General features: G+C 45.8%; 8 protein-coding genes across 8 annotated transcripts; 4 read left to right on the plus strand and 4 right to left on the minus strand.

The window, feature by feature from the left end:
• Positions 1-172: 172 nt before the first annotated feature.
• Positions 173-1,344, minus strand: BHQ10_001992 (uncharacterized protein; the record flags this gene model as incomplete). Its single annotated transcript, XM_040874088.1, has 3 exons — positions 173-596; positions 691-908; positions 976-1,344. The coding sequence occupies 3 exons, from the start codon at positions 1,342-1,344 to the stop codon at positions 173-175; spliced, it is 1,011 nt and encodes a 336-aa protein (XP_040730497.1).
• Positions 1,345-2,207: 863 nt separating this feature from the next.
• BHQ10_001993 (uncharacterized protein) lies at positions 2,208-2,687 on the plus strand (the record flags this gene model as incomplete). The annotated part of the gene is made up of 1 exon (XM_040874089.1): positions 2,208-2,687. One exon carries the CDS (start codon positions 2,208-2,210, stop codon positions 2,685-2,687), a length of 480 nt encoding a protein of 159 aa, XP_040730498.1.
• A 1,737-nt stretch (positions 2,688-4,424) lies between these two features.
• BHQ10_001994 (uncharacterized protein) lies at positions 4,425-5,451 on the plus strand (the record flags this gene model as incomplete). Its single annotated transcript, XM_040874090.1, has 2 exons — positions 4,425-4,556; positions 4,615-5,451. 2 exons carry the CDS (start codon positions 4,425-4,427, stop codon positions 5,449-5,451), a joined length of 969 nt encoding a protein of 322 aa, XP_040730499.1.
• A 937-nt stretch (positions 5,452-6,388) lies between these two features.
• BHQ10_001995 (uncharacterized protein) lies at positions 6,389-7,823 on the minus strand (the record flags this gene model as incomplete). Its single annotated transcript, XM_040874091.1, has 4 exons — positions 6,389-6,999; positions 7,074-7,176; positions 7,243-7,605; positions 7,680-7,823. 4 exons carry the CDS (start codon positions 7,821-7,823, stop codon positions 6,389-6,391), a joined length of 1,221 nt encoding a protein of 406 aa, XP_040730500.1.
• A 692-nt stretch (positions 7,824-8,515) lies between these two features.
• Positions 8,516-10,014, minus strand: BHQ10_001996 (uncharacterized protein; the record flags this gene model as incomplete). Its single annotated transcript, XM_040874092.1, has 2 exons — positions 8,516-9,520; positions 9,586-10,014. 2 exons carry the CDS (start codon positions 10,012-10,014, stop codon positions 8,516-8,518), a joined length of 1,434 nt encoding a protein of 477 aa, XP_040730501.1.
• An 820-nt stretch (positions 10,015-10,834) lies between these two features.
• On the plus strand, positions 10,835-12,014 carry BHQ10_001997 (uncharacterized protein; the record flags this gene model as incomplete). The annotated part of the gene is made up of 2 exons (XM_040874093.1): positions 10,835-11,400; positions 11,486-12,014. The coding sequence occupies 2 exons, from the start codon at positions 10,835-10,837 to the stop codon at positions 12,012-12,014; spliced, it is 1,095 nt and encodes a 364-aa protein (XP_040730502.1).
• Positions 12,015-16,334: 4,320 nt separating this feature from the next.
• BHQ10_001998 (uncharacterized protein) lies at positions 16,335-17,629 on the plus strand (the record flags this gene model as incomplete). The annotated part of the gene is made up of 5 exons (XM_040874094.1): positions 16,335-16,569; positions 16,630-16,779; positions 16,831-16,973; positions 17,023-17,188; positions 17,238-17,629. 5 exons carry the CDS (start codon positions 16,335-16,337, stop codon positions 17,627-17,629), a joined length of 1,086 nt encoding a protein of 361 aa, XP_040730503.1.
• A 2,400-nt stretch (positions 17,630-20,029) lies between these two features.
• On the minus strand, positions 20,030-21,979 carry BHQ10_001999 (uncharacterized protein; the record flags this gene model as incomplete). Its single annotated transcript, XM_040874095.1, has 5 exons — positions 20,030-20,275; positions 20,334-20,457; positions 20,545-20,785; positions 20,850-21,460; positions 21,534-21,979. 5 exons carry the CDS (start codon positions 21,977-21,979, stop codon positions 20,030-20,032), a joined length of 1,668 nt encoding a protein of 555 aa, XP_040730504.1.
• Positions 21,980-22,472: the final 493 nt, after the last annotated feature.

Consider the following 22,472-nt stretch of genomic DNA (forward strand, 5'->3'; position numbering starts at 1 on the left):
CAAGGGGTAATTATAATAATTTTATATCTTTTAGTACATCAATAGAAGCAGTAGAAGAGCGATAAATCAATATGAGGTAATTTCGACTACGATTTCTGTCTTATCTTTGTCAAAGTAACAAAAATGTGGAATTCCCAAATTTCGGTATCAACACTGCTACAGGTCTGGATATTCAAGTCACAACCGTCTCCGCCGGAATTCCGTAGCCTTTGTAGAACTTCTTCCGAATGAATTCTTGCACCGTCTCCGGGTTTGGATCATTTGAATCGAAGGGATTCGTCGCGCTGAAATCACCATGCCAAAAGGCCGGTACGGCGTATCTCTCACCACCAACCTTGTTGATGACGCGGTGGAGCGTACTCTTATATACACCTCCTGTCCATCGCTGGATCAAGTCACCCAGATTAATAACAAATTTGTCTTCGAGTGCGGGGAGCTCGATCCATTGGTGTGTAGCCGCGTGCCAGACTTCTAGGCCATCCTTACCCGGCTGTTGGAGGAGGATGGTCAATCCGCCATAGTCGGTATGCTGGCCAGCTCCAAATTGTCGCTTGTCTGTAAAGGTATGCGGTGGATATTTAAGAAGCTTGAGGAACCTGAAAAATGGGATATACTAATCAGCCTTTACTTTACCCTGAATACAATAATCATAGTCCATTGGGGGCTTTTTCCACGGTTGAAGCGGCTTACAGGGCAATGTCTCGCGTGAACGTATCTAGGACGTCTGGCTTATATCCCAAACTCACGGCTAGGACCTCCATCACCTTGAGTCCGACTTGTTTCATATGGGCGAAGTACTCCATCACCGGTTCGCGAAATTCGCTGTCGGCCAAGTCGGGCGGCCAGATATTTGGACCCTTGCCAAAGCCGACATCGTGCAGAGGCAACTCATTGCCTACAAAGAAGCCCTATTGTTTACTCAGACTAATGGCATAAAACAAGGAAGTGAAGTAAATAGGCGGAACTTGAACTAACCTCCTTCTGATCGGGCAGAAGATCTCCCTGATGCGGATCATTGGCCTGTTGCTGGCCTGGCGCCTCATATCCTCGTCTCCAGGAATACTTGTGGAGCGAGAGGCGCACTTTCTTCTCCTTGGGTTGATCAAAGAATGTTTTGCAGGCCGCCAGCATCCGCCGTTGACTTTCGACGGGGACACCATGGCCTACGACTTGGAAGAATCCGTGGTCTAGGCACGCTCTTCGGACTTGTTCGCACAGTTCGGCTTTGCTAGTGGGTGACTCAGGCTCAAAGTATGCACGCAGGTCAATTGTAGGGATGTATTTCTCCTCATTTTTGACCACTGCGGCGTTGACATCCGCTGTCACAGTATTCTCCGGCGACATTTTTACTCGTTTTGCATGTACACTCTAATCTTTTCATGAACATGAAAATTCAGACGAAGACAGCCTGTAAGGTGCTTCGCCGCCGATTGCCTCTAGGTGACTAGTTATAGCCTTTGCTGCGCGGGATCACATATTGATCTCCTGACACTTTCCAAGTCAGCTCTATTATGCTGCGAGGGGTCTGGATTCATTTCTTCCAATCATAAAATTCCGCGCGGACAGCCATTCAATGTTCGGTGTTTTCTAGGGCTAGAGATATTAGGGTTACTAACCCTAGTAAAACACCGTTTCGGTGTTAATTGCGGGCTTACTCTAATTGGTGGTGCGTCTTAATCACCGAACTAATAATTAATTATTTCTTTCGGCGATATAGATAAGATAACAGCGGGGGATAGAATCATGACATTTTCGTGTCCCGGTCTTTGTCAACAATTGGAATGACCATATTCCCTTACCCAAGTGTGTTACCCGGGAGAACGAGACAGCCTTACAGATTGTACTTTGTAGTCCGCATTCGAGACAATCCCCATTGTTCTGCTATGCCAGCAGCTCGACTTTTTTTCTTTGTTCTCTACTMCCCCGCCATACGGACATACTCCTCGACGCTAAAGTCCTCTAACTCCGTCGCTGGAGATAAACGGGGATAAACAATTAGCAGCAAACAAAGAAGCCTAACCACATATAACCCGGACCTCTCGGGGTGTTTGTACAACGCCAAGTTGCTTTATCCATCCTATACGCCGTACAGCAAATAAAAATCATCTTTTCATTAAATTAATGCTTTAGAGTTCAAGGCACAAGCCAAGCTTTGACCGACTTTCTTGTACCAACTCTGATTTCTATCACACCGTCATTCATCCACCATGGCGTCGATCCCCTCCTTGCCCGCCACGTTGTCTCCCGCCCTGACCGGCCGCGACGCCATTGCTGACGTTCTCTATCGTCTCGTGCTGGGGCTGGACACCAATAACAAGGAACTCTTTGACTCAGCTTTCGTTCCCAACTCCACCTTTGCAATTAATGGCCGGGTCTCCGAAGGCCTACCAGCTATCCACACCGACTGCTTCGAGCCAATCAGCAAGCTGGACACCACCCACTTTATCACCAATGTCCGAACCACCATCGACGAGAGCGGCTCCAAGGCAGCCGTGACCGCCTCGGCTCTCGCCCAGCACTMCCGSGGTGGGAARGGGCTSGAGCCAAGCCAGACGCGTCTGTTGGCGGGAAGCCTGTACTATGCAGATCTAGTCAAGGATGAGACTAGTGGTTTGTGGAAGGTCAAGGACTTTAAGATGCAGTCGTCCTGGGCGGAGGGTGACTGGGGTGTGTTGACTGGAAACTAGAAGCGACGGGCGTCTCTACACAATAAGCAGCACCACTCTTGTATAGAAATTCCAGTATTCCTTTCCGTTATGCCAATGAAATAAGTCCTTACTCCTTCAATCCCCAATGAATTTATTCGTACCTTTTGTTTCGGCTGTAGCTTAAGTTATTGGATGAGGATAGCCCTAATCCTAAGTGGATCTTGGCCATATCTTAGCATCTATTTGACTAAATCGGGGATATTTGCGACATCGCTTTACATACTATTTAGCACTACATAGTAGTAGGCCTAGAAGCCCTTCCTCGGCTTCTTGAAACTCATTTGAATTGTCGTGCACTTCAACAGGTTCATCTGGCATCATTTTGTACCCCAGTCAGCATTGCACTTCGCTGAGTTGTGTTGAGTAAAACCCATAGCTTGAACAACTTGATTTGTTACGCAAAGCACGGATGGAGGTTTTGAAATCGGGTTGCAAATGAACGCTTTATCGCGTACAGTCGTACCTTCACGGAATCAGATAAAGAACAAGAACAGACAAATTAAAAGAGATTATAGCTTGACCTCACCTAATCTACGGCACAGAGAAAAATCTTAAACGTCTTTGGTTTTCACCCCAGGCTATCAGAAGGAAGGTTTCATGTATTACGTGACGATGTCAAGCGATATGTAACAACCCATGAAAAGCCTACCTGTGAGACTCCAAGGCGGACATCATGATCGGTTGACTGAGCCGTCACAGATAGTTTTTTTTCGGGGTCTCGTCGAAGCGGTGTCTGAACTTGGCTACATGGTCCACTTGTTATACTTTTACAATATTCTACAACATTTGCGTGGCATATATGATTAAGGCCAGAGATTAAAAGTGGTTAGAAATAGGTTCACCGCTAGCAAAGCTAGGATTAATGTATTTTACGACTTAAGCGGTTAAGTTCAGCACTAGAGAATAGCCAGGAGTAGATGATTAGTACGTATTTAAGTTTTTTCGGGGTGTGCTAAGTTATACTCAGTGCCTTATATGTGCTTCACATAAGCTGTATCATACTGTATGCATTTGTGGCGCTACGGAAAACCATATACTTTCTCAAACATTACCAAGATCGCTAGCGCTTCTCTCAGACGGTCTAGGAGCCTCAACTTCAGCGAAATTCCAAATACCTACCGGTTTCCGAATTTTAACTCGCCCATCACCCGCAAAAGAAGTAGATCATCTGTGAGACAATCTTTGCGGCAAGATATCAAATCGGGTCTAACTTAATTGCCCATGCCGGAAGCCTACCTATGAGATAGCTATTTTTTTACTCCTTCGGTTTCAAGACTACCCGAAAGGAAATATGGACCGGGCCCGATTGAGCCTCAAGGGGCCAAGCTCCATGCATTTAACATAATGCAGCAAGTGCCGACGGGCCTTAATGTTATCTTGAGCATCTTGGCATATTTTTTCTTCAGCCGCGACGACATGTAAAACCCTTATGAGACCATTACAGTTGGTCGAGGCTTGAAGCTGGACAAACCTACAGTCCTAGTTCGTTCGGCATCAAAGTATGAGATGCCTTTGATGTAGTTATGTATATATACTATATGTTCACGTCTTTGGATTGCCATTCTACGAATATACTATCGTTCTTCAAAATTCAACTGACGAGACAGCGGCGGGCCGTTTTCTAATTTCTCTTCTTGACGCTCTTTTGACTGAGTTTCTCTTTGGCTTTCTCTCCCTTACTATACATCCATTGAAACTTTTCGTATTTCCATCACTATGATTTTTACTTCCCGAGCTGTGCTCGCTTGCTATCTTTTTCTTTGTGCCGCTACAGGTGTCCTGTCTCGCCCTCTAACACGTCGCCAGCAAGCCATCTCTGATATAGACATATTGCAGTTTGCATTAACGGTGAGCCTTCCAACAGAAATTTGGCGTCCCAAAATATGTTCTGATGATATGTAAATAGCTGGAACATCTCGAGAACACTTTTTACAAAAAGGCTCTCTCTACATTCTCGGAAGTTGATTTTATCGCTGCAGGCTTTGACGAGGCTTTCGTTAAGAACCTGGGATTTGTGGCCCACGACGAAGAGCAGCATGTTGTCTTTTTGGAAGCAGCCATTACGCAAGCTGGGGCAACGCCTGTGGCTAGTTGTCAATACAATTTCCCCATAACAGACGTATTGAGTTTTGTCAATCTTGCGACGGTCTTGGAAGGTGTCGGAGTCTCGGCGTACCTAGGTGCGGCCACCGCAATTTCTTCAAAGTCAATACTCAATGTCGCCGCTGCTATTACTGTTTCAGAGGGTCTGCATCTGGCGGTTCAGCGTGCTAGTATTTTCGACGTGGTGTCTGCCAATATCGCTGGTACTCCATTGTCACCTAACGCCATATTCACCATTGCCAGTGCCTTCATAACGAGCTGCCCTTCATCAAATGCAGCCTTGCCATTCACAGCCTTTCCATCATTATCAGTCAATGGTGTTTCCAATTCCGCTCAGTCACTTGCTGCTAATACAGTTGCAACTCTTAGCATGACTGGTGGGAATGGTACAGCAATTCCTTCGTCCGCGTTTGTCACGTTTATCAGTGGTATTGATATAATCAGTGTACCGGCCCAGGTCTCTAATGGAGCTATCTCTGTAACGGTTCCTCAACAGGTTTCTGGTCAGACATTTGGTCTCCTAACGAGCGCGCCGATGAATGGAACTGGTGCGATATTTGATGATAGCAAAGTGATCGCGGGTCCAGCAATTATGGAAATTCAACCAGCCTCACCTACAATTGACTTTAGTATCTTGTGATTGATAAGTCGGCAGTGGTACTTAGTACTCGGCGCGGTACTATCTATCGATGCTGGGATATTAAATAACCACAAGGGACTGCTTTGTCCTTTTCTCCATGCATTCATCCATCAGGATTGCATGAGTTGGTCATTGTTGTAGGAAGATGAATATCAAGATCAAGTGTGCTCTGATGAAGGGGGCAAGCAACGCCAAGCCAGTTTATATCAGTGTCAGCTTACAGTAGTAGTATATCATGATAGAATATACCTACCCTTGACCAGTCTAACTAAAATCACTCGTAAGCGCAACCACAATTCAATATTGATAGCCGCACAATCAATCTATTTAATAAAACGCAATGATAAAAGGGTTCTGCGGCGAAAAATTAATTGGATGACTGCTCCTTATCTTGGCGCTCGAACAGTAAGTAATTTAGCTCATATTCTGCACTATCGCCATACAAAATTCTTCCTAACCCAGTCTATCTAAAACAAAAATTATTTCTATCAATGATTATTTCCCATTTTCCCAATCTATCAGTCTCTTCTTAATACGGGCTGAACTTGCTCCACTTGCGAATTCTTTCTCCGTAGATATAAAACAAAAAAGGCACCGGCACCATGGTAGTGCATAGCAAGGCAAGCAAAGTCATCGCCCACGGCACGCCCAGATTATTAAACTAAAGGAACACAGAAACGTCAGCCTTTCACAATCAAATTGGAGAACGGAAATCATATAAGTACCATGTAAGTGGCAAACATGGGAAATCCTCCACCCAAAAGACCCCGAAACATCGCGTTCGCCGATATGGCCGAGTTGGCATTCATTCTGTACACGTCAATCAGGTAATTGAGACCCTGCATAAATATGAGCAGAATACCACATCCCAGAAAGGCGCCGGAGATCACTTGGGGAACCCAGGTGATGTGTGGATTTGAGGTCCCTTGAATTGTTTCTAATCAGTGAACAGTCCAAGACTTGAAGACCGCGAAGAGGAAAACGCACAGGCAAACCAAAACATTCCAATCGGCAGCAGGAAACTCCCAAGCATCATCGGTACCAAGCGTTCCTCGGGGGCCACCGCTCCGCGTTCGTTCATTTGGCGTTGCACGCGGGTCTTGGTATGGAAGATAATAAGTGCCACGCCAACAAGCACTCCAACGGTGATTGCTAGAAAAGGCAAAGCGCCCACTCCCTTATTCCAACCGCGTTTCTCCTGGAAGGTAATTGGAAAGGCTTCGAAGCACAGATACAGGAAGCCGTATATGAAACCAAGGTAAAGAGTAATCAGCGCGAGTATCGGTTCCTGGATCAGCATGATCCACGGTTTAAGAACATAAATGCGACCCATATCGCTGATTTTAATCTTTCGTTCACTTGTCAATGAATGCAGCGCCATGTTTCCGGTCTCACGTCGCAGTTTCTTGGCTCGTCGTGTGAGCAGCACAGGGGCGTAGGTCTCGGGAACCGTAAAAAAGTAGACCAGAAGAAAGAAGAGAGCAAGGATCAGCGTAAGCCATTGCGTCCAGCGCCAACCCAGGTGTGACATGGTGATAAATCCTCCCACTGTATATTATCCTCATAAGGTCTCCAGTCAGTGCTACTCGATTGTCTTCCAGGCTCCGAGAATATTCGCTCACCAATTGGTCCCAAAACTGGTCCAAGAAATGTCGCACTGGCGAATCCGGCAACCGCAATTCCACGGGAAATGGGATCAAAAATATCAGCAAGCGTTCCGCCCGACTAAAAGCGTTCTCTGGTCAGTGGATTTGGACCGATGTTCATGGCGCCCTATGGAATTTTACTTACAATGGCTAGAGGCGCAGCTCCAAAAACGCCCGCAATGAAACGACAGACAAAAATCGTCGCTGCATTCTTGGCCACAGCTACGGGAATCGCGAAAATTGCAAAGACAAACACTCCTACAGTCATGGGATACTTGCGACCGACCACTTCAGAAGCTGGACCAAAGGCCATAGGCCCAACTGCAAAGCCAAGCACAAATAGTGCAGTCGAAAGAATTGCAACTTCAGCTGAGACGCCGAACTCTATGGCGATATCAGACACGCCCGGACTCATTACAGATGACGCGAAGGTGGACATGCATGTTAACATAGCCAGATTGCCAGCAATATACACCTTTTTGACGGTCGAGAAGTTTTGAGGGTTGCCCTAATATTTTTTTCATTGCGATGTTAGTCTCCTTGCAATCGTGCCGTACTTTCAGAATTGTCTTTCTGTCTTACCGGGTCATCTGGGCCGTCATATTCGACTAGATTGGGGTCTTTCTTCTCGGTCACATTGCCAATTTCTGCTGTGGCCTCCACGTCCACCGGCTTGTCCTCGTCGGTGGACCGAATGGAAGATAGCTCTGGACTTTCGGCTGTCATGTTCAACTCAGCAACAAGGTCTGGTTCACATATAATATAGATATATGGGGATGTCCAGAAAACTTTATTTCACCACTAGAACATGTCTTCGTGTTTACTGGTGTATTTTCAATAAAGAAACTGAGTCAGTCGACACAAGATCAAGCCTGGTTTGTCATCACATTAACTGCCCCTGGACCCCTAGACAGACTAGTTGACGCCATAGTACCCCTGCTTCCGGACTTTAGTGTGACGACGGTTATATCCGTCGCGGAACGGGCTGAAGGAGTTAAAAAACCCCGAATATGCATTGTTATGCAGCCATTTAAGGGCGTTCGGTGGTTTTTCTTTTCGGGTTAGACGCGAGGGCGGGGTATCTATATAACCCTAACGAAATTCCTCACTCTAGCCCTCCTACCCTAATAACCTAGGAGTTCGATTGGAGATAGGCGAATAAATCTATTCTATTTGATTCGAGCACATCGTGATTGCTCGATATGCTCGGCATGGGGAGAAAAGGAGTAAAATAATACAGCGATACCTCATCTGAAAGATAGAATATGTGTTGTAGTTCGCAATAAGATTAAAATGTCGACAACACACATAATCTTTCCTCATTTTCATGTTAATTTACGTTATACTTGAAAATATCAAACGTTTCAGTGATTAAGGAGAATGAGTGTAAGCTGATATCCCACGTGTGGATTGTTTTATCATTTCCGGTTGTCTCCATACGGACTCCAGAACACACCAGACTCATCCCAGAGTTTCTTGATCCTCTTCAGTTCCTTAATGCGATCAACTGTATGCAATTCCTCCAATGGTGTGTCTGATTGCATGTTATTCGGGAAGGTCCTTGGGACATCCAAATCAGGCTGAGCTTTGCGGTAAAGCGCTTTGATTTTCTTTGCAAAGGCGCGCATGGGCTCAACTGTCTCCGGGTTGTTGGTCCAGGGCATCACCAGCATACACGTACCGCGATCACGACTCTCGAAGTATTTAGCCTGTCCTTCTGGCGTTTCACTAATTGCCACATGCTTCTTTGGGTTGTGAGTGGCATGGACAATGGTGGATCGAGTAGCATCTTTGTAGTGATCGGTGAACTCCACATATTGCTGGAAGGAGGCCTTCATTGTCTCAACAGGCGTAGTTCTGAGCCATGCTGATGATATATCCTTGTATTCTCCGTGTACACTGAATGGAGCCCAGGCCTCATTCATTTGGGACAGAGGCGTCAAAATTGTTTCAGGATGTATATTTGTATTATTGACAACCGCATCATCGAATAATGGCTTAGAAGCCTGCTCTCCCTCCTCCTGTGGGCCATAGTAAAGGGATGACAGAATGATTATTGGAGCACCTGGACCCGTTGATGTGACAGGCTCCCTCGCAAACATTAGTAGCACATACTGAGAGGGTTTCGGTGGCAGCAACTGCATGTACTTTTCGGCTGCCAGGTTGATTGCGTCTGCCGGAAAAGTGACTCGGCGGCACCAGACCTCATCGTTCTTCATCCGAAGTGCTGCAAGTGGAAAGGCTTTTAAAGTCATAGATGTCACGACCCCAAGACCGTGTCCCGCGCCACATAGTGCATGAAATAGGGCCAACTCCTCCCCTTCCGAAGATGAATCCAGTTCCAACACCTCTCCCGCAGCAGTGATGAGCCTGATCGAAATCAATTGATCCATAATCATACCATGTAGTCCATTAAGAGGTTGCTATATATCAAAGTGTTTCAGCCATAGATTCAACGCGTGTCTGCAGGTGTAATCACACTACTCACGCTGCCTCCACCCAACACACTCCCCACCATCCCGACGCCATAACTGTTTGTCCAAGTGGTATAAAACCCCTTGGATGTGCATGCATCAATGACCCGACGAGTCAGAGTCCCTCCACCGAAGCTGATCTTGGCCTGCTCTTGGCTTGTATCCAAGACCACCTTGTCAAACCGCTTCAAGTCGAGATAGAGCGTTTTCTCAGTGATAGAGACAAAGGGTCCGTGGCCACCGCCGCCAGGGATTAACTCCAAGCCTTTATTCTTCGCATAAAGTACTGTATCGATGATGTCTTGCTCGGTGTCTGGCACTACCACCAGTGCTGGGCGATTTAGACCAATGTCAGACCATCGATCCAAGACAAAGCGAACTGGCGTGTCAGGATTCGGTATTACCACCTCACACTTCAAAGGTATTGAATCTCTAGTGATCATTGTGAAAATGTATTCTGGATGCGACTGTCCTACAAATCGAACATATCGCTGTAAGGCCAAATCTACGGACCATTAGAATACCTCAAAATTAATTTACAGGATTCTAGCTCTGCTTTTTCGATATTCAACACACTGTCATTGCAGAACGCCGCTAATAAGGGACATAAGGTTCTCCGGTCCCGTGAACCGCTTAATTGCACCAGCGTATAGTTACCAGTTCGTACCGGACTTAAGGTCTTACCAGCAAACTGCGTAGGAATTACGAGAGCATTTCCTATCGAATAGGAGCTGTAGAACTAGTATAGAGACCAAAAAGATCAAGCGCCCATAGGAGCAGCAATCTAAGCTTGCGCCATTCAAGGCGATCTTCCATGGGCATGGAATATTCGCTGGAGATTACCGGATTTAAGCAGGAGACGTGAAGGCTAGTTCGGTGAGATTTCTTGAATGGCTAGCTTGTACTTTTCCCCTTTCTTCCCGGTGGAAAGACCGCCACATTAAGTATTATATCACCGAACCTCCACGGATCCGCGGACAGTCCGGCACGCTAGCGTTAACCCTAAAGACTTTTCCACTGACTACGCGAATCGGAGGAGGAGGCATCAATAGTAGAAAGGTCGTTAAATACGTAATGAGCTTCATCTTCAAAGCACCGACTTCATCATATACAGCCAGTAATTCGGTTCATTCTAATCATGCTTGTGAATTGGAACCAACCTTTCACATAGCTGCTGGTCCGAGTCCAAATATAGTATGTGTAGAGAGTATAGATAATCGACGTTAGAGCCAGACCATACGTCTTCAAGCCTAAGCTACAAACATGCCTTCCGCTACCCATATTCTTCCAAATCACCAAACGGCCATCGTGGCCGAAGGCCCTGGGCAGCTCCGTGTTCGCCACGATGCTCCCGTCCCGGCCCTCGAGCCGGGTGTAGCTTTGGTCAAGACTGCTGCCGTAGCCATCAACCCAGTAGATGCCAAGATGGTCGACTACAGTCCAGTCCCGGGTGCTATTCACGGATACGACTTCGCTGGTACAGTAGTGGCGCTAGGGGCTGGCACTACACACATCCAGATAGGGGATCGTGTGGCTGGCTTTGTGCACGGTATGAGCAAGACGCGGCCGGACATTGGTGCATTTGCCGAATACGTGTCCTCCCCAGCAAATCTACTGCTGAGGCTACCTGCTGATATGGCCTTTGAGGACGCTGCTTCGCTGGGTCTGGGATTATTTACTGCCGGTTTGGGACTCTTCCGCGAGCTCCAAGTGCCCGCGTCCATTGACCCGGTGAACCCCGGTCCTGAAGATCATTCCCGAGCAGACTTCGTTCTAGTTGCAGGTGGTAGTACTGCCACAGGAACACGAGCTATTCGCTTACTAAAACTGTATGGAGACCTCCTGCCTTTAATTGACTGTAAAGTATATATCTTCGTACTGACTGGAGTCTGTTCTCGTCTTTCGTACGTCCAGCGCTGGTCTTCGCCCCATCGCTACTTGCTCAAAACGCAATTTTGATCTAGTCCGCCGATTTGGTGCAGAGAAAGTGTTCGATTACAGCAATCCGGATTGTGCCTCAGAAATCCGTGCCTTTACTGGCAACACCCTTGCCTACGCCCTCGACTGTATTGCTGCGGCAGAAACGACACAACTTTGCTATGGTGCTATCGGTCGGGCGGGCGGGCGTTATGTCACCGTCGAGCCGTATCGCGAGACGGTGGTCTCGCAGCGGCCACTGACCATACAACCGTCCTGGCTCTTAGCCGTCACGATATTTGGACGTAAAGTGGAGATGGATGGCGAGTATGCGCGAGATGTCAGACCCGAGGATCAGCAATTCGCGGTTAAATTCACGGCTCAGGTACAAGCATTATTAGATCAAGGTAAGTTGGATCCGCATCCAGTCAAAGTGATGGCAGGTGGCTGGGAAGGCGTTATCGAGGGGGTGGATATCATTCGCAAGCAGGCCATGTCGGGGCAGAAGTTGGTTTATCCTGTATGAGGTAGAAATACCTGCTATGCCATTTGGTCTTTCAATTCCTTCCATCGATCCGTCACATGGTATTCGGGGGGAAAAGGTTGATAGAATTTAATCTCAACTAAGCGTTTGAGAATTCATAAATTATAAACTAGTGGCTCGAGGCTGGCCATGGCATCAAGGGAATATTGACATGCTATCTAGGTAGATCACATGCTGGGTAGGATCACGATCGTAGAGTCCCTAGATATCTGCGAGCTTACACTGCTTGTGTGAATCTCTGTTATGTTTTTCTTGATGCGAAGTACCTGCGTGACCTTGGAAGTGCGGAAAATTGAGTTCTTTGTGATACATGTATTGATATATGTATCTAAGTATATACGTCTGGTAGCACTACCACATAGGCACCAGGTCATACAACAGAAGACATACCTGTCCACAGTTCAACCATTCGTTTCTCGGTATTTAAGCGCACAGAATTTACCACGGAAAGGTAATGGTAGGTCTTTGCTCTCGGATCTGGAACTCGGACAATATGTTTACACTCGGGGTTGGGGGCTAAGACTGTTGCGAGGTGCGAGCCGGAGCTACATATTTATCATTATACGGTGTTGGGCTGAGCACAAAGTAGCGGGAAGCTGTTCGAATTGATGTCGTATAATCATTTCCATAAACGATTTTGTCCCTACACTGCCCTCAATTTCATTCACGGAAATACTTGTTCGAGAAAGGGCAAATAATGGGAAGCGCGCTATCTTCCCCATATTCTCTGGTGTATGACGTCTTCCGATCACTTGGACAATTGTATGGAACTAATATAATGCTGTAGCTGGCACAATTTGACTGTTCAAGACAGGCAGAAAACCTGATCCCAAAGGCATCTATATCATATTGCGTGGCGATCGTGTCTAGAACGCTTGAAGCTTTAGCCGCCAAGCCGCCGTGACGTTGAGTTTATTCGAGATTTGGCTCGGATAGTTCAGCTATTTCAGATTATATGTTAGTTGGGTTTATTGCCGCTTATATAAAAGAGCTGGACTGAAACCCGGTAGTACAACGGGCTGTGAGCGCGTGTAGACGCCGGAGATGCCTATTTTGGCTTACCGGTAAGCGTATAGCCTAACGACAGAAGGCCCTGTGGCGAGTCCGAGACACGAAGATATCGCATGTAGTGACTCGCGAAGCGCGGAATCGTTCATTCTGATAAGCGATATAGCGTGGGTCCAGAAAGATTGCAACCGACGTGTAACCGTACCCAACACAGCCTAACAGACAACATCGGAACTATAATTCTGGGAAGAACGGAGCTGAACGAAGAGGTGAAGTCGGGATTTTCAGTCAATGTTGCGAATTAGACTGGCACGACGTCCATAATTCCATGACGTAGCTTCGCAGGAAAGTCGTCTTGAATGCATTTATAACGCATGTATCCTAAACGTTATTTTCCACGACGGGGCCATCCATTACCCAAGGTCAATGATTTTCTGCCCATCTCCACTTGACCATCGTTTTTGTACCTTATCTCACGTTCATCAGGAGCCAGCGTCCTAATGTTGACCAATTAATTCCCAGCACTTCAACGTGAGCGAGCAGGCTGCCCGGTGCGGACAGGTGAGTTTCCTCGTCCTGTGTGCATTTGGATGCGAGTTGTGGGCGCCATGGAGCGAGGAATTTGGTCGATGGCCGATTATGCAGCTGAGTTTGTTTTTGGTCAACATGATGCAGGTTCCCTGTGCTCGGACCCCCAACGTAAGGCACTACCATTGTTTACCACGCGTTAGACGGTCTATCTTCCGCTGGAGGTTCGGTAAGATTGAGCATGACCGCGGACAGGGGGGAGCCGAATGACCAGGGCGTCACAGTAGCCTACGTTGTGCTCTCATCTATTAGGGTACCACTATTCGGACCCATATTTAAAGATTTCATTGGATAATACTTCAATTGGCATGGAAATTTTGGATTCAACTCATTTTTGGTAGCGGTACTCAATTAATGCACTTTTCCCTCGTCAGTGAAACTCGAACGACTGTGCTCAATGACCACGAAGCAAAACTACGCTGGAAGTCCGGTGAGGACCCTAATGTTTATGGACCCAATGAGTTGAAAGAAAATTGGTCCAATATCAAGGAGGTCCTGCGTATTTGGCGACGTCCCTTTGAGATGTTTATTCGAGAACCTATCGTGCTGAGTCTTTCTATTCTATCAGGCTTTTTGGACGCTTTGATATTTGTCTTCACTGAGACTTTCACATTGGTCTTTGAACAGTGGGGCTTTAATACCGTTCAGTGTGGCCTGACTTTCATCACAATCTTTATTGGCTACCTATTAGCTTATGCTATTTTCCTACCGGACCTTGCTCGCCAGCTTTATATTCGCAGCAAAGACGGGGATGTATCTCGTATAACAGAGCGTCGTATTCTACTCTTACTTGTCCTAGCTCCACTGGAGAAAATAGGATTTTTTGGATTTGCCTGGACATCGATGGGTCCTGAGTATACCCCCAGAATTGTTATTGCCAATCCCGCAATTTATCTGACGACAATTGATTATATGGTTGCATCATGCGGAGAATATTCTGCATCTGCTACAGGTGGAAATGGCTTTGCCTGTGACTTTCTAGCAGGAATATCGGCTATGCATGCGACACCCACGTATACCAACATTGGGGGCAAATTTCATCTCCAATGGCGAGTACAATACTCGGGGTTCTGGCATTGCTTGTAACAATTCCAATCTATATTTTCTATTGGAAAGGTCCCACAATTAGGGAGAAGAGTAAATTCGCCCAGACTCTTGAAGCCGATAGAGTATTGAAAAGGGAAGGAGACAAAGCCACACAGACCAGCAGAGAAGAGTTGGTCGTATTTGACTGGAAGAAGATCCTTATTAGTCCACAGCCATCTTTCTGCTTGGTGTTGGTTGCTCAATTTATCCGTTGCTTTGGCTAATAGCATCGACAGTGCGAGAATTAGGACTTGGCACTAGCTTACGGAATGGAATATATTAATCAATGTATGACAGTAAAGAAATACATCCTACGTCCAGTGTGGAGGAAGGACAACAGGGGCAAAATAAAACTTTGGCCGATAGCAGAAACAAAATAGTATCTCACTCAACCTTCTCCTTCGTGATTGAAGGGCACAAAGATATATTGACAACAAATCCAACAATTACTTCAAACCGAGGTTCAAATTATGAGAAATTGCTAACGCGTCTTGAATAGACCAGTCTATTATCGAATAGTATACCTTCTAAAGTTAATTACCGATACAAATGCCGTCTCAATTGGAAAGCACACGCTATCCCCCAAGTGTCCTACTTGGTTTATGAGTTAGAAGTCATTGTTGTACAATGTGCAGCCCTGGTTGGCCAATCATGCGGTCGCAATTAATAAGAAGATGACATATACTCTTTCCTCATAAGTGAGCACTCTGAGTTTTTTCCGGAACTCCACATTAACGATAATGGCTGTTGTATTAATTGCATGACGCGTCCTCGACTTAGTGTTGGTGATCTACGGCCTGGACTGCACACCGAATCTCTTATTGGCTGTACAAGACCATGTTGGATTATTATGCAGTTTGGACGCTACCTAATTAGCTGCTCATCAATCCACCCCTTGCCCCAGCTTGCGTAGCTTATTTGAACATTTTCATGTTATCGTTCATGTCGGTCTTGAGTCTTAATTCTGAGTCATTTTGAGCTATGGACATTCTAAGCGCATATAATGGGCAATGCGGAGGATGGACTTGACATGACCTAGATACTGAAGCCCGCACCAAACCTGCGACACTTTGATTCAGCGTTCAATGAGCACCTTTGGAAAACGCATACATTATCTTCTTGCAACCCAAGGTTCTGCTTCCCTTTCAATGAAACAACTCTCCTTCTTGGCATGCGGGCGGACTGTGGATTTTCCCGACAACTCCTGCTCCATTCGTATATAAGTATTCTCTAATGCCGCTAGCAAGACTGAGGATTCGTAATCCTCTTTCTCTCATGGTTAAGCAAAGACTTGGCAACAAGGCATCCCTGAATATTGAATCAGCGAATTCCACATCTGGATTCTTGGCCCGTATGGAACGAAGGAGTGTGCCCTTAGGTGGTAGGAGTGGTGTTTCTTGCAAACATGGTTTTTTATGCCAGTGTGGGATGAGCTTACGCATGCACAGAAATGTTTGCGTAGATCACTTGTCATTGTTGAAACAAGAGGACTATAAAAGGAGGAATGAGGTCGACATTGAACAGGACTTGCAAATCAAAGCATCAAACTACACAATAACAAGTTCCTCATCTTGAAAAATTTCATCTCATTCTCTCCTGTTCCATATTTAGTTTTCCAAAATGGTTCAGCTTTTGAAAACAACCGCAAGCATCCTTCTTGGGATTGCTGTCCTATCCCGGGCTCATCCAGGCCACGACGTTAAAGTCGAAGCTGCTGAGAGAGCAGCCGCCCTGAAGGGAAAACGCGGTCTTTCTGGGTGTACTGATAACCTCAAGGCCCGTGGCTTTGAGGCTAGAAATATTGCCCGTCGTGAGCTTGCTGTTAGCAAGCTCCGACACAAGCTCGCTGCCAAAAGTATGCACTCTGTTCTTTATACCTTGCCTTTATTCTTATTCTAACAATATTATATTTCAGGACAAGTACAGCTGGACACTCGTGACCTCAGCTCGTTGAATACCAGCCACTTTTCTTCCTTGGACGTTGATTTTGATACCGACCCAGAAGTGATCTTTACTTCCAATGCAACCTGCATTCTAGGACCGGATGTGACCCAGGGCCCATACTGTAAGCTGAGTATGCATATTTGATTTGACATGTTATTAAATGAATCACAAGATATCACCGGAGAATACATCCGCGAAAATGTCATCGAAGACCAGGCAGGTGTACCTTTGTACCTCGATATCCAAATTGTCGACTCAAGCACATGCGAACCGGTACCTCAGTCATACATTGACATCTGGCACTGTAACTCAACTGTAGGTCCTCGGTCGCCATATTGAGTGTGATGTGAGTCTGACTATATAGGGCGTGTACTCTGGTGTTGTTGCCAATGGAAATGGAAACTCCGCGGATGCTACAAACATCAACAATACCTTCCTCCGTGGTATCCAACAGAGTGACGACGACGGAGTTGTCAAATTTGAAACCCTTTTCCCAGGTCATTATACCGGTCGTGCAACTCATATCCATGGTACGTATCAATGGCTATTAAGATGCAAACTATACTAATTTTATAACAGTCCTTAGCCACACTGTGAACGAGACCGAACGTCTCAGCAATGATACCATCTCGGGTCTCTATACTGCACAAGCCTCACATGTCGGACAGATCTTCTTCGACCAGTCCCTCATTTCGGAAGTGGAGAACCAGTCACCGTATAACGAAAACACGCAAACTCTGACAGAGAATGCCGATGACAGTATTCTACTACAAGAAGCTGATGATATTGATCCCTTCGTTCAATACGTTTATGTGAACGGTGCAGATGTGACTGATGGCATTTTTGCCTGGATTTCCCTTGCTATCGACTCTTCGGAAGACTCTTCCGTTACACCGGCTGGGTATTTGACTTCCTCGGGAGGTGTTGCTAACCCCAACAGTGGTGCTGGAGGACCTGGAGGCCCGCAATAAGTGAGAAACAGAGCTGCTCCTTTTGACCCTGATGTTCAAGCTGAGTGATTGAACGTTTGAAAGTCTAGACATGGAGTAGTTATCGAGTAGTAATCAGCTTGGGTATCGTACTTGATTTGTCGCGTTCTGTTCCATGTCCACTCTCTCTACATCATCAACCAGCCTGGAGCTTGCAGACCTCTGTTGAAAATGTTCAGTCGATCTACCATGGCTAGCAAGGTACTTTATGAGTGCATTTCATTCTCAGGTATACAATTTACGTCACCTGGATTTTCTAAGTTGATCTATGTCAATCTAGATTTAGCTATTAAATTTGAATGAGAATTATTTCTCATATGATATGATAGATTTCCCCTATACTTTCAATTCCGCTCATGAAAGCAGTCTATTTATGTCTGACTTTCTCTCGATTCCATTCATCGATGTCGTTCATTAGAGCTAGCTACTATCGAAAGTGTCAATTTTCCAGGTAATCAAGTAAGCGAATATCGGTTGAAGAAGTCAATGATGAGCTCATTCGCTTCAATCGGCTGAGGTCCCATCCCAGCGACTAACATGTTGATGTTTCGCGATTTTGACGGCCAGTCGTGTCCTGGGTTCATTCACGTTAACATCAATTTTTGCTGCTGTTTTCTGGAAGATAACCAACCGTTTGCATCAACTTTCCAGTGCTGCAGTATTCCTCTCTGTCCACCACACGTCCATGATGTATGGTGGACATTCCCGTCAATACTGTGAGCAGTAGAGTTACTTGTACATTTGTTTCGCTTTGCCCAATCATCCAACCTTTACAAATTCATATGTTAGTTGAGTGATGTTGAAAAGGCAACTTCAATGGTACGTGAAATAAAAGTGCATMCCACACTGGGATKGGCGGCAARGGCCCGCCGTATCCCATGCCCCCAGCATAGTGAACTCCTTTGTCAAGTGCACCATGTATCTCCAAAAATGGAAGAGGTGATCGCGCTGACAAACAGTCATAACCATTGACACTTGTGTAAAAGGAGCCAGCAACAGACGCAAATGCTGCAAACTTTGAACCAAGTTCGCTGCAGGCGATTGTGTCAACAAAACCGCCGCCATTCGACATTCCTGCAGCATATATACGGTTGCTATCAATACTGTATTTTGACTTCAAATCATCAATCATGTCGCTAACAAATCGTAGGTCCTCTTCCACAGAAACTTCGGCGTAAGTCGGCCCTGCCCACACACCACCCACACCATTTGGATATATGAAATATTTCTGGTTTCCATTCATTAGCTATAACTTTATCTGTTTGGTTCGTTCTGTAATACTAGTACTAACATCCGTGGAGTAGACTGTCTGAACTAGAGGCAACGACATCCTCAAGTCCAGCTCCATAGCGAGTCCATCGGCATCAGAACCTATTCTACCTCCTCCGTGAAACATAATCACAGCAGGATATTTCTGTCCTTCCTTCAAGTTTTCAGGGGCATGAACCCAGTAGCTGCGAGTGCGATTGCTGCTTGACAGGTACTGCACATCTGCGATGGCTGGCGCTATGAGTAGAAACCCTGCGAGCATAAGCTCAAGGATTATCCGCAGTAGCCGTCGTGGACTAAGAATATCTCCTGTAAGGAGCTGAACAACTGCGGAAAGCGTTACGCCTATAGCATCTCTGATACTGGTGATGAGGAGTTTGACTGTGTCCGTGGGAAGACTCGACATGATTGCGGCCTGTTGATTTTACATTGAAGATTTTCCATGCGCATGTAGGGGTGCCGATATGCTCTGGGATTCTGTTTTTTCGGAGATGAAGCCAAGTAATACAAAGATAAAAGGCAAAGGGTACAAAATGTAGAGATGAAAAGAAAGAGGTCATTGCGAAAGCTGGAATGTTGATCTTATTGTACGCTATTCCTCTTTAAAACTAGCCTTGGGATTAGGGTTGATGTGTGTCCTACTCATTGCTGCCTCAGGCTCCAACATCGTCTGGTCTCTGTTAGACACGACAAATGATCTCAAGTTTGACAGGATTTGCATCTACGAGATGCAATGACAACTTTCAAGCTTATGAGATCTCTAGATATCTGGTGTTACATGGAAATTGATCCTTCCTATCCAAATGAATGATTAGTCGAGCGAAGTATCTACTAAACTAGTTCAAGGTTGTCTTCGCTTCGAATAATAGAAAAAAGTGGTCAAAGTAATTAATTATCATCCACGTAGCTCCATGGGGTTCTATATATTTCTAAATCTAACCTGGATATCAAACATTAAAAAAAAGAAAGTCATCGCAACTTTTAACGAAGTTCCAGTTCGTTCAATCAATCAAACACCGATACACCATAACCAATAACGAAAAGCCCATCATAGTTCAAGTCCAGGCGCCATGAGAAGACATAACTATCGTGAAGAATCAAATCTCTTGTACCCTAGGCCATGTGCTCTAGAATCTCAGCTCGGGAGGTTTCTGAAGAGCTCTTCATTGATGCAGAATGGTCGTTTTTCAGGAAGAATACTGCAAAGATGAGTCCAATGCCGGCGATAACCGAGGTACACCAGAGACCAGTTGTGTACTGCTGGGCAACATCATGGTCTTTATTGATGTCAATTCCTTGCACAACGGCAGAGCATATAGCCAGGGAAACTCCACCACCGATCTGGTACGCGGTATTGATCTACAAATCACAGTTAGCTTCAGAAAGTGAAAACTTATCAATTATCGGATCAACTAACCATGCCTCCGCATAGACTTTTCACATTCATGGGAGCATTGACCAACATGAGGGTACTGCATGTGATATAGGCAATCGAAATTCCGGTGATACTCAAAAACGAGGTTGGCATGACATTGACCCAGCTAGATTAGGATGTTAAAAGTCTTGGACAACAGCTGATGTGACTTGTTTAAGTTATTTAACAAGAAAGATATGTCGGAAGGACTCACAAATTGGAGCTCGACAATAAACAGCTTGGCAGCGGGGCCAGGACTTCGAACAACAATCCCGTAATCAATATGTACTTTCCATCAAAAGATTCAATAGCTCTTGTAGTGGCAAGCGTTACCACAAAGCCGAGCACTCCGGAAGGTATGAAGCGAATTGCGGTTTCAAGTGGGGAAAGCTTATCGACTTGTTGAGATATGAGTACTGTATAATATAAGACTGTTGTATAGCTGCCATTCACAGCTACAAATATGAAAGTTAGCGAAGAAGTTACCCTATAGCAGAGTCGATAAGGGATAAGACATACCGAATCCGCATACCCACAAGCTTGCAAAATTGCGGATCTTCCATAATGATAGTGGCATGATCGGGTTACTAATCTTGCTCTCATAGACGACAAATGTAACAAGAAGAGTAACAGACAATATGAGAAGGACAACGATAAATGCCTTCCCCCAACCATAGACACCACCACCAGATAACACAAACGCTAGAAGGATAAGTCCAGCAGTTGAAAGAAAAGCGCCCAAAAAGTCCATTCTGGACTTGGAATGTTTTTTGATGGGGGTGGAAGGAAGCGCTATGAAACCAAGTATGGCTAACAGGGCACTGACAATAACTGACAATCGGAATATGTATCGCCAGCCAAGGGACGAAGAGAGAAGTCCGCCCAACACAAGACCGGCTGTGAAACCGACCGCACCAGAAGCCGCATATATACCCAGGGCGCGCGTCCTGTCTTGACCAGTAAAGTATGAGCTGATTATCCCCACAGCTGAGGGGATCGTAAACGCGGCGCCCATTCCTTGAAGGCCTCTGAAGACAGTCATTTGAATGAAAGAGGATGTAAAACCTATTGCGAGAGTCCATATTGAGAGCCAAATCAGACCGGCAATCAACATGGGCTTCCGGCCATATCTAAAAGTAAATAGTCAGCAAGTGTAAAAGATTACTTGTATAAAACTCGGCAGGAAAGAAAATTTCAACATACCTATCAGACAAGACACCAGATAGCAAAAGACATCCTCCAAAGGCGAGGGTATACGCTGAAATCATCCATTGTAACTCTGATGACTGGATACTGAATTCCTCTTGCACATCGGACAGTGCGATGTTTATACTGGTGATGAATACATTATCCATAAACATAGCTCCTGCGGTGACTAATAATATCAGGGCGCCTTTCCATGACGAGAGCTTTCCGATTTCCGGCTCAGTCGATTCTTTCTGTGCTTCTGGATTGTGTTCCTCGGCTGTTTCAGTATATAATTTGGTATCCAAACTGCTCTTGACTATTTTTTCATCGAGCTCTTGAGCGACAAGAGTGCTTTCCGACCTTGTAAATCCGGGTCGAACAGTTGGGGTTGGCTTGGAAAGGACAGAGGTGTCATCAGTACGGTCTTGATGAACCTCCACCACAGTGATGCTAGTTCCCATATTGTTCCTGTCTAGGAATTATATTGCCCCTGAAAATTTGGAGGGATGAAAGGTGTGCAATTCTTCGAGACGTCCATCGTACACAACGGATAGGGTAAATCTTTTTATACTACGCAGTCACTACGTATTCGAAGTGGCGGGCTGAGTAATGCCTATTATCAGCACTCTGACTGTGCGCTATCTAGTCGAAGAAGTAGTGGGCCGATTTTTATAGAGTAGCTCCGTGGGATACAGCCCATAAGAGTCTGGACTGTAGACTCGGGCATTGGAATATTGAGACACCTCTCAGCCATCCTTCACCGACAAGTCACATCATAATAGCACGATGGCGCATTGCTGCCCTACATCCCCATATATGCAACGCCGCTGTGGACGGCTCCATCTATTCAGCAGAATGTTGGAGGTCGGAGGAGCTTATCAAGAGCAGGTCAACCCGCATGGTGGATCCGGCATCTTTCATATGCGTTGTGGCCGACAAGGTAGATCGGACATT

Source organism: Talaromyces amestolkiae (genome assembly GCF_001896365.1).
Source record: "Talaromyces amestolkiae strain CIB chromosome Unknown scaffold2.1, whole genome shotgun sequence".
NCBI lineage: Eukaryota > Fungi > Ascomycota > Eurotiomycetes > Eurotiales > Trichocomaceae > Talaromyces > Talaromyces amestolkiae.